Raw genomic sequence first — 11,596 nt, forward strand, 5'->3', positions numbered from 1 at the left:
CCTAGCTGATGTTCATGAATTTGGCTGGGATTCCAGCATGAGTTTGGAGTCATACCAGCTCCAGTTGCATACAGATGAGAGATGACAAATTCATCCAGAGCTGGGGTTGCCTGGGTGAACACAGTGGAAGGTAAAGGGGGCAAGAGAATGTGCCATTTAAACAGCTGGCCTTGGAGTCCAGAATAGTAGATGAGAGATCATGATACTAGAAAGTTAAGGGCATGGAGAGGGGTACCGGGAGGTCAGAGGGGCTCTGTCGGAACAAGGGCAGGTGGAGCTCTGAGAGAGGACGTCATGTCCGAGCGGCTCCTGTGGAATGTGGGAACACAGAAACTGAGAGAGAGTGAGGCAGGTGGGAGTGTGTGTGTCACAGGGTGACGCTGACGTGATTGACAGAGGATCCAGGAGACAGGGTTAAAGCAGAGACCAATTCTTTATGGTGGAGGATCCAGAACCCTCTGTTCAGAGTCCATGGCACAAAGCAGGAGCTGGGCAGAGTGCTGTAACACAGAGGTCCTGCATCCTGGGCTCCCTAAAGGCTCGCAGCCCAAAATGTGGTCCAGGCTGGCAGCATCGGCTTGAGAGAAATGGAGACGTTCAGGCTCTGCCCCAACCCTCCTAAATCAAAGTGGTTTTTAGCAAGACCCTAGTGAGCCCTGCACGTTTAAAGTTTAAGTTGTGCTGCCATGATTCCTTAGAGGGCCACGCCAGCACAGAGCAGGAGGTCACCGAACCTGAGAAGGACTCACTCTCTTCTCCCAAACTCAGGCGTCTTAGTGCCTCCTGGCCCGTGCAGCTAGCGCCTGCCTTCTCACCAGGGGTGAGAGGCCGGTCCACAACAGTTGTCGCACATTCCTGTTTCACAAGATCCTGGGAGACTGGAAGGCAGGTTTCCCAGAGGTACCCAACAGGACTAAGCTGCCAGGATGTTGAAGGTGCTCAGATCAGTGCCTGAGCAGGCAGGGAGGGAGCTGGGAGGCCCTTGAGGGAGGCACCATGTCCTGGAGGTCAGTGGATGACAGAAACAGGGTGGGAGGAGGTGGCCTGGCTGATACCAGGGGGCAGGTGGTCAAGCAGAGGTGAGGCAATCGTCCGGATGCTGGTCTGAGTCTCTGCAAGCCTGCCAGTGACCAAGGCGATTTTACGGTTACAGGCATGTGTGTTTTAGGCTTGTTCATTCCACGGATGTTGTATGTGTGCCAGATCATGACAGTTGTGTCGATTTAGGGCTAAGGGGCCAGGTTAGAAGAGCTTTCAGCCAGTATGAGTCTTATTTGTAAAAATTTGTTTTCCAACTTTGACTACCTCTCAAGTTATTCAGTTCCTCAGACTGCGGCTGGCATGAGAATGGTCAGTGAGACAGGAAGGGCCCCTCGCCTGTAAGATGCTTCTAGTCTGATTGAGAGGGAAGAGTTCACTCTTGGGAGACCACCTGGGCATAAGATCTGATGCTCTATCATCTGGGTCAAGGTCATGGTGCAGTAAGGACGAGGTTCAAATAAGGAGAAGCACATAGTGGGTCCTCGGAGAACGCCGGCTGACATGCTGGCAGGAGGAATAGGGAAGGGCTCTGTGTTAGTTGCCTAGGGCTGCCCTAACTAAGTGCCACAAACTGGGAGACATGAAAACAGAAACTTACTGACCCACAGTAAGGTTAGAAGTCAGGGATCAACGTATCAGAAGAGTTGGTTCTTTCTGTCCGTTCCAGGCCTCTCTCCTTGGCTTGTGGACGGCTGTCTTCCTGATTAAATGGGCTTCTCCCTGTATGCAGGCCTGTGCCTGAATTTCCCCTCCTAATGAGAATACCAGTCACACTGGATTAGGATCCACCCTAAGGACCTCATTTTAATGATCATCTCTGTAAAGACCTTCTCTCTGGATAAGATCACGTTCTGAGGTATTGGGGGTTAAGACTCCAACATCTGAATCTTCGGGGTCACAATTCAACCCCTAGCCGGCCCCTGTAGGCTTCATGAAGGGAGGGAGAGTCTTAGACATCGTAAAGAGCTTTTAGAGATATGGGCTCCATGAAGAAGGGAGTCCTTCTAAGAAGCAGCACTAACAGAACAGTTATGGGAAGGAGCAGGGGGTTCCGGCCACCTGCTCTTAATGACATGTCGATTGTCCCCTGCAGGCCTAGGTGACATGGCGGTCTCTAACACCATAGGAAGCAACGTGTTTGACATCCTAGTGGGACTTGGCATACCGTGGGGGCTGCAGACGATGCTTATTAATTATGGATCCACAGTAAGTTTCCCTCACCTCCTTAGTAATTAGCCAGATGATACCAGGCACGCGCGTTTTATGGGTCGTGATGGTGGTGTCGGCCCTGTTCCAGCCGAGAGCTGCAGGGCACCCTGGTGCCCACTTTGCATGAAAGCACCCAGAGCAGCCTGGGTGTGCCTGCAGGAGGCAGCCTGTGTTTGCCCAGCAACTGGCACACCTGTCACCTCCTAGTCCATTTCCACAGACAAGCAGAGACCTGAATCCATAGCTGCGTCCTCCCCGTAAGTGCCCACATGTGGCTTCCTGATAACGGAAGGGATCAGCCCAGCGTGCTGGGCTCCCAGAACGGATAGGGCTCTGAGCAGCCCAGAGGTTCAGGGCACGTGTGTTTGTCTTTCCAGGTGAAGATCAACAGCCGGGGTCTGGTCTACTCCGTGGTGTTGCTGCTGGGCTCCGTTGCTCTCACCGTGAGTTGTTACAATTCCAAACAGAAGCCTCCATGTGTGTCATTTCCTCTGATTCTGCACGGTCACTTATGTGTCCCTGAAGCCCCTCTCACTTCCCCTTGGCAGTGAGGGATAAAGCTGGAAAATTAAAAAGTATAAATTCACAGAAACCCCAGACACCATGTGTGCCAAGAATGTCGGCACCCACCATTACAGTCGCTTTTCCCTGAGCAACTGATAAGTGCCCAGAGGAGGTGAATTACGTTTCCTCTCTTCTTGCTGCCCAGTCCATCTCCTCCCCCAGCCCACCTGAGCTGACATGGGAGCGTGATGGTCAGGCCTCAGCGCTGGCTCATGGGGATACTGAGGTCTCCTTGCCCCACGTGCCCAAAATTGTGCTGAACGTTCTACCTCTGCTGACTTTATTCCATCCTTACAACCCCCTGAGGGTACCATTCCATTTTGCAGAAGTCAAGGCTCAGGGGTTAACTAACTTGTCCAGGGTCACAGGGGCAGAAAATGACGAAGCTGGGATTTGAACCCGTGTCAGTCTGTCTCTAAGGACCCATGGCCTTGCTCTGATGGGGCAACTGTGATCTAACTCTTGGGAAGCCCCGATTCAGGGATAAGAAAGAAGGTAGTAAAAGGACACGTGGGCAAGTCTGGAAAGAACATAGACAGAAGATGAGCTCCAGCCCTGTCTCCTAAACACACAGGTACACAAGTAGAAAGAGGTTGTCCAGGCTGAAGTTCCCCAGACCGTGGGCCGGCAAGAACAGTGGAAGTTTCGCTGAAGATGGCTGAGGATGCCAAGCTCTGGAGCAAAGGGAGGGCCCAGTGAAAGTGCCTGACTGTTACTAAAGGAGGCCCGGGAGGGCACATGCTTTCCGGGGAAGGCGTGTGCCTGCCCAGGGAGGGCCGGCTCCCTGCCGGCAGCTGCTGTGTGTGCCTGGGGTCAGCACCCTCTCGTCAGACACGACTAAATCCTGCAGGGCTTATTCTGATCAAACCAAGGATATATTCAGCAGCACCCCTCTGCTCTTGTCCTCGTTTCAGAGAAAGTTCTGGGTTCCTAGTTTGTGTGTAGTTTTCTAGTGAAAGTGCCTTCTGTAGTTCCCTGCCCCAAGCCCAGTCCTTGCTCTCTCTCCTTCCAGGTCCTCGGCATCCATCTGAACAAATGGAAGCTGGACCGGAAGCTGGGGGTCTACGTGCTGGTTCTCTACGCCATCTTCTTGTGCTTCTCCATAATGATAGAGTTTAACGTCTTCACCTTTGTCAACTTGCCGATGTGCCGAGAAGATGATTAAAGCGGAGCCACTGCCCCGCCGGGAGCTGTTCTGGACACTCTGGCGTCTTCCTTCCCCTCCCTCCCCCACCACAAGTCTCTCCTGCCACCATCTGTTCTTTCATCCACAGGAAGGAAGAGCCAATGTGGTCTTTGTCTGGCCACGGGCCAGGTTGCCAGGCGTCATCCTCCTCCTCGGAGTTCTGCCCCTCCAAAAGCAAGATTTGGGGGGTGCTATTTGAGCAGCTTTGCAGACCTCTGAGCTGCCAGCCATAGGGACGTGGCATGTGTCTCCTCTCCCGGACGCTTGGGTCAGAAGGACTTCTGTGCTCAGGTTGTCTTTCTGTCGCACGGCAGCCTCGGAAATGAGGCGGTTGGTGAACACGAGGTCTCCTGGGGCAAGTGCAAGACAAGTACGCTGTTCTCAGAGGGCCCCTCTGGGCCAGAGGGTGTGAGGTCCTTGGGCAGCATGTGCTACTCAGAGCCTCTGAATCCCCTGGAAGCACTCACAGTTTGGAGGAAGCAAGGCTCAACCTGTTGGGAGTTTGGGGCTGTAATGGCAAACACTCCACCCCTTCTTCTGCAAAAATTGGAAGAATAGACATGGTTGATCACAGTCAAAGAGAGAAAATGAGTGAATATTCTTACCACGTTTATTGATGCATTCAGAGAACGAACAATGAAACAGTAAAAATAAAATGTCACTCATAGATCATCATACTTGAAAAATCTCATTCCATACAAAGGACCTGGACGGGGACCAAAAAGGTAATGCTTCTGAAAAACGAATCCCACGTGTATCACGTTGCACTGACACTGAGACGTTTGGTTTGGAATATAGAAAAGCGTGAAAGACTAATGGGTGCTAACCAAGAGACACGGTGGAGCTCGTAGTTCCCAGCCGTTCGTTCCAGACCTCCTGTGGGAGGCGGCGCATCGTCAGTTTGGGTTTGTCATTTCTTTGTTACTGCTCTACTCTCAAAGCCACCCCCTTCAAAGACCCAATTGTTTCTATGCCCAACCAATTTCATAGCCTGCTTAACTGGAATGAGTGTGCCAGAAACCATGGTTTAATGACAAGAAGAGAGATTTCCTGAAAAAACATCAGTTGCTCTCTGGTTAGCTGGAGGTATCTGAAAACCATAACTTGGAATTTTTTAGACCTAAGTTTCTTGAACCTTATAGTTTGCTACACATGAAAGGCCAGGGATGGGAGGCTGATTCAAAAACAGATAGAAGAATATGAAACAATTTTCAGCTGCTTCTTAGCTCTCAAATATATATTAAAAAGGTTTATGAACACAAACCATTTGTGGTTTCTAAAAAGAAAGCACAATTAATTTTATATAGAGGTGTTTTTTTATTTTTTTAATGTTTCTATTGGAAAAGTCTATCAGATTTGATGCACTTTTAGTATTGGGATATTTTGCACAGAAGACTGTATGGGAACGCCCCTTGATGGTGTGAGGAAAGGCGGTATTTCAGCAATTCACCAATAATCGGTCACAGGTGATGAGTGTAAATTCAATCCTAGATCTTTCCTGAGACACAAAGATTGTGACCATAGTGGAATTTGTGGTTGTGCTCTTTAGGGCCTCCTGAATTTCAGAAGGAGGATGTGTTCAAGCTCGTGTCCCATGAATTCCTTTCGCGTGAGCCTAAGACGTGACAACTCCATCACCAGGCTTCTATTTTGCATCCTCATCAGTGTTAGTAGCCACACCAGGTCAAGGCTTCTCTTCTTAGTTTCTCTACCCAGATACTCAGTGGTCTTCAAGTTGAGGACAAAAAGCGATTTTCCTAAGAAATTAGCTACGTGGGAGGCCAGGGAGCCTGTAGGTTCATCTGTATAAACTTTTAGATGCAGAGGGTTTCGGAACCCTCGGGACTGCTCTGTGCCCTCATAGAATAGCAGCCTGGTCTTCTCCATCTTACAGACTCATCCAGGCTTTAGAGTGCATCTGTGATGTAAATAGGGCTTATTTTCCCCATTTAACAGGAAATGTAGTCTTGGAGAGGTCAGGTGACTCTAGGTCAATGGCTAGTAAGTAACAGAACAGGGGCCCAGCCCCAGATCGTCACCCCTCCAGGCTCAGCCAGTCTGGCGTGCAGCCATCTTTGGTGGGGTGGGTGAGGGCATGTCCTGGTCATTAGGGTCAGTCCTCATTGTTTGAGTCAAAACTTCATCAAATATTTGACATCTGGGTGCTCCAGCTCACATCCTGATATTTATCCCTATCCTATGTCCCTGTTTTTTTTTTCTGATGAAGACCAAAAAATATTTTTAGGTACAACAAGGCACAGGCCACTTGCCCCTGATGATGTCCCTGCTGGTGTTCAGTTCTTTGTGCTCTTGTGCAGCTTTCAGAGGACACATCCTAATGACCTGCCTCTTCCTCAGAAGAACCCACCTGAGATTATAAAGTATGTTGCGGTTGCAGTTTGAGACCAAAAAAATTAACGTTTTTTAGTATGTCGAGCAGTCCTCCTGGCTAATTCTCATATGACTTTAATGTGCCAATGTAACTTCCTTAAAGGATCTATGCATTTATTGTATTTAGGAAAATATATATACACTGTAGGTGAAAGATTCTTTTTTAACTAAATATTTTTCCATCTCAACTTTAAAGAATTGCTTGTTGAATTAGGCCTTCATTTTAAAAATAATGCTTTCATCACTGCGCAGGATTACTTCCTCTATTCCCAAACTAATGAGCACGGGGTAATTACTCTGCTCCCAAAATAGGCGATTAAAAAAATTAACTTAGCTCTTTGAATTGGGGGACAGAAAAGAAAAGTGAGCCATTGCACTCAGATAGAAAATGTCTACAGAAGCAGGAGCAGCTAGTTGTCTTAATTTCTGGCTTGGAATTTGCCTTCGCCAGCCCCAGCGTAGTCAGGGTGGAAGACGTGCAGTGTCTTAAGAACCTGGTCCTGGAGGAAGCTTCTGGATCAGCAGCAGTGAGAGACTAAGGTTAAGGGCAGGTCAGAGCTGTCCCACTCCCATCCGTCCTGTATCCCTGGGCTGCTGGTCTCTGTGTTCATCTCCGGGTGCCCAGACCTCGTGAATCTTCCCCTGTTCATTACCTGCTCCGTCCCCCACCGCCCCACCTGTGAGGCCTCTTTCTTGCTTCTCCCTGTCAATCCCCTGCCTCTTCGGACCCAAGCAGCTGAAAAGGCATAAGCCTCCAGAGCTGGCTTAAACCAGATGAGTGTGCCCATCCCTCTAGGGCAGTCCTGCAGACCCCTCCTGGGCTGCCCATGGTCCAGGTCCCAAGGAAAGAAACCGCCCTCTCTTTCCTTTTGACGAGGATTTGCACACCTCACAGCATCAGCAGAAGCCCAGCCACCAGGGAACAGCAGATCCGCAAACAGGCGGGGAACCTGGGGAGGGTGTGGGTGGCCTCCTTGCGCTGACATCCTTCTTTCCTCCCGGTGTTTCCCCTCCCTGAGTCCTAGGGCCCCTCCCTCTCCTTGAGGTTGGGGTGGAGAGAGGCCAGATGCACTGGGAGAGAATCTGTTTCTTTCCTTCTTACCCAGGTGGGAAGTGGGCTAGCAGGGTCAAGCTCTGGAACAGGGCAGAGAGCGGCAGAGAGCCTTCAGCTCGGGCTGTGCTGCTCGGTGAGCTGGTGGCCTCCTGTCAGTCGTGACACTGAGCGGACCCCTAGGGCTGTGGGTGGCCTCTTCGCTCTCACTCCCACCTTTCCTTCCCTCGTGGGCTGTGCTCCTCCCACGTGGGAGAAGATGATTGTGCAGTGAATGTGACAGGCTCTCAGCAAATGCTTGCTGCTTGAATAAACAAAGAGATTTCCTGTTAGGGTGAAAACCTCCAGGAGATTGTTCCCAAGTGCCGTGATTTAAATATTCCCGGGTCCCTCACATGCCCTCTGAACGTCACTTCTGTGAGTCTTCCTCCCCTTGGGGCAGGTAGCAGATGCGTCCAGGGCACCCGGGATGGGCCACATCTTGGCAGCTTTGTTGCCATGATGTGCTCATAGAAACTTCCAGAAATTTTGAAAATGCTCTCTGGGCAACTCTTGGGTGGCAGGAAGTCTGTCATCCCCCATTCATCCCAGACCCAAGGCTGTGCTGCCCCAGCCTCTATCCTCTCGAGCATCTGGGTGCCGGACCAGCAGTGAGCCCTTACCCTCTGCAGCTGGTTTCGTGAGCCCCTGAAGCATAAAGATGCTCTCTGGGCCTTCTCAAAGCACATAGGAGGGGCCCCTCCAGCACTGAGTAAATCCCCCTACCGTGCCAGGCATGTGGGTGGTGGAACAAGAGGGTCTTTGCTCGGGCCCATCCCACAAGGCAGAGGACACGGGTGGGACACAGACTTTGTCATCTAACTTGTGCCAGACCCCTTTGCCTTGCCACAGAGATCTGGTCCCCAAAGGGCACAGTCTGCAAGGGTACAGATTTTTAAGTGGCATTTAGGTTGTTTCATTTGCTTCTCAATAGGGAAAACTGAATTGGGACACTAGAATGTGCTTAACTGCAGGCCTAGTAGCCAACATGACAGTATCCAAAGTCATGCGCTGCCAACCCCAAGAAACCAGTGCCTGCGTGGAGTCGGAAGAAGGGGCGCTTCACTCCCATCCTGCCCCCCAGGAGGAGCTATTTTTTCCCATCACAACAGGGAACCAGCTGGCAGGTATTAGAGCATTGATTATTTTATGGGGATTTTTTTTAAATTCTAACTTTTCAATGACAAATGGCTCCCTGATTCCATTCATTTCTGCTAAATCCTCACAAGCTGCTGGGGGCCAGAGGCCGGGCTTAGCATCATCTTTTACCTGCATGTTTCTAAGGCTTTCTGTTGCCTCTTGTGGTGTCAGCGTCCAGTCGCCGAGGCCATGTATGCTCCACACCCTTTGTAGCAGGAGCTGAGAACATCCCCGCTTCCAGTCTGGGAAATGTCTGCTTCCCAAACACCCTGATACAGAACCGGGGCCATGGGAGGCAGCTCTGACAGTAAGAGATGCCGGCACTGTACCTCTGTGAAAGGCAAGCGCCTGCTTGTGTGGTTTTCCCATCTGTACGTTTATGGGTCTGGGATGGACTGCACCTTAGTTAAAAGCCCTATGAGAAATAACAGCATAATCCACACCTAACCTACTCCCACTGTTGCCAGAATTCAAACAGTTGCTTTTTATACAACACGTTGGTTGGGACTTTTCCATGGTGGATGCCAGCAAAGCCATTAATCCTGGAGAAAGTATGTACCTTCCCCTCCCCACCACTGGAAAACAAGTTGGTTTTTTTTAGCTATGGAGAGAAAGTATGTGCAGCATTCGGTTTCTAGCCACACGGTTTGATATGATCAGCCTTTGTGCGTAAAGGAGAGCCCCAGACAGCAGAGCTCAGCCTGCTCCCACTCCAGAGTTTCCAAGACAGGAATTCCCAAGTGTCCAGACAGACTCATAGTCTCCTTGCCATAGAAGAAGTGAGGCCTTTCCTTCCACTGAAAATGACTGGGATCTGAGCCAGGCAGGTCTGTTTTTCCAAATCCGATGTTCTGGTGGGTTTTTTCTGGCCACTGGGGCATCCCTGCCCTCAACTCCAGAGTTACCCGTCTGAGCTGTAGAACTCTTCCTGGCGCTTCTTCCATGTGGCTTGGACCAAGGATATTTGGGGTCCAGAAGACAGAGCTGTGGCTGAGCTCTGTGGCTGGTTCTTGGGGATCCTCCTCCGGGGGCTGCTGGTCTAGGAGGCTAGGGTTCAAGTTCGGAGCACACGCTCCCTGGTAGGTGTCTTCTGTATGTGTCTTCCACCCAGAAGCTGCCAGCCCTGAGCAGTTACTGGTGTTTGAATACAAAGAGAGCCTTGACGACCTAGAGAGGAAGGGAGCTGCCAGCCAGGCGGGGCCAGGCCCCTGGGCCAACACGGGGGCTGCCAAGCAAAGGGCTGAGTGAGGGGAGGCCTGGCGCAGCCCAGGTGCCCGAGAGGCAGACTGAGCACTGTTTCCCCGGGGCCATGGCATCTTCCTGGGGCCCAGCCTTGACGTAACAAATATCAGGGAGGTAGAACCAGAGGGCTCTCATGCCTAGAACGAACCGCCTCAGAAACCACCCAAACCAAACACTTCTGGGGCTGTTACACATCACTTGAGTCTCCATAAGACAGTTCTGGCAGGCTGGGCTGAACACTGCCATCTTTGTTCATTTTCTCTAACGGGCGAAGCAGGAGCAATGAGCTGAAAAGTTGTAAATAATAAATATATTTATCTGGCTATTTATTTTTTCAATAACTGTGACCTCCTGCACTGTGAATGCTCTGTGATATGAGATTCTTAAGTTTAAAAAAACTGTCATTAAATTTGAATGAATTGACATTACTGGTTACTAAACAGTGGCATGAGTTTATTTTTATTGTGAAGAAAAATCTAGAGTAAATATGAACTAAATCTTTGTAAGAAATCTAGCAGTCAGTATTGTAATGCAATATATGAAAATCTGTACACTGTCAATAAAATAAATGAACACAAGATGTCTTTCCCTATAGAGAGCTTCCATTCATGTTTTAATAGACACATATATTTGTATTTTTTGAAAGAATTCTTTACACTGGAATAACAGCCATTTATTGAAACCATTTCTATTTGCATATTGAGAAAAAATAAACTTCGAAAAAGATGAGGGTTGGAGCTTTTTGATTATAATGACTGGTAATGAATAAAATAAAGCAGAAATCGCATAACTTACCTGGGCTAGCATGAATGACCCCAGAATGACCCAGCCTTCTCCTACCTCATCAGTAAGGCCAGCTTTATAGACAGGGGACCCGAACAGTCTGTCACACTGGGCCTCACGCTCAGAAGGGCCCCGGGCTTAGCTGTCACCATCTTGAAATCCTTAATGATCTTTTGAAAAGGGACCCCACATTTTCATTTTTTTAAATTGAAGTTGCTGTACAATATTATATAAATTACAGGTGTACGATATAGTAATCCACAATTTTTGTTTGGAGGGGGAAGTAATTAAGTTTATTTATTTATTCTTAACAAAAGTGCTGCGGATTGAACCCAGGACCTCGTGCATGCTAAGCTCACACTCTGCCACTGAGCTCTACCCTCCCTTTACTGTGATTCACAATTCTTAAAGGTTATACTCCATTTATAGTTATTCTAAAATATTGGCTGTCTTCCCAGGTTGTACAATATATCCTTGTAGCCCACATTTTCATTTTTGTCCTGGGCCCTGCAAATTATGTCTCTTGTCCTGCTCATCAAGAGGAAGGTTATGCTCTTGTGTCATGAAAAATTGAGATGAGGTGGAGAGGTTCTGGTTAATTCCTTCATCCTACAAAAGTTTCCTGAGTCCCAGATGCCTCGGGCGCCACCATAAACTTTCAATATGCACATGAATCACCTGGGCGTCTTGTTAAAGAGCAGATTCTGATTCAGCAGGAATGGGATAGGGCCAAAGAGACTACATTTCTAGCAAGTTCCCAGGTGATGCAGTGCTGCTGGTCCACTTTGGGTGGATGCTAAGAAGATGGATCCATCCTACTCAGGGTGTGACCTGGGCACCTGTGCAGGCTCACAGACGGTTCTCCATCTGCCATGAGACGAGTATAGAAACAGAGAATATAAACATGTATGGCAATGTGATGAGTCATTTTATGTCTGAACTTGTTTTTT

The 11,596-nt window shown here is 49.3% G+C and overlaps 1 protein-coding gene across 1 annotated transcript in view; it reads left to right on the forward strand.

Annotated features, from left to right (window-relative positions):
- Positions 1 to 10,589, forward strand: part of SLC24A4 (solute carrier family 24 member 4) — a 158,449-nt gene extending 147,860 nt beyond the window's left edge. Inside the window, exons 15-17 of the mRNA XM_006208213.4 lie at positions 2,135 to 2,247; positions 2,628 to 2,693; positions 3,827 to 10,589. Coding sequence (XP_006208275.1) covers positions 2,135 to 2,247; positions 2,628 to 2,693; positions 3,827 to 3,979 — 332 coding nt within the window. The 3' untranslated portion in view covers positions 3,980 to 10,589. The remainder of the gene's footprint in view (positions 1 to 2,134; positions 2,248 to 2,627; positions 2,694 to 3,826) is intronic.
- The last annotated feature ends 1,007 nt before the right edge of the window (positions 10,590 to 11,596 follow it).

Source organism: Vicugna pacos, chromosome 6 (assembly GCF_048564905.1).
Source record: "Vicugna pacos chromosome 6, VicPac4, whole genome shotgun sequence".
NCBI lineage: Eukaryota > Metazoa > Chordata > Mammalia > Artiodactyla > Camelidae > Vicugna > Vicugna pacos.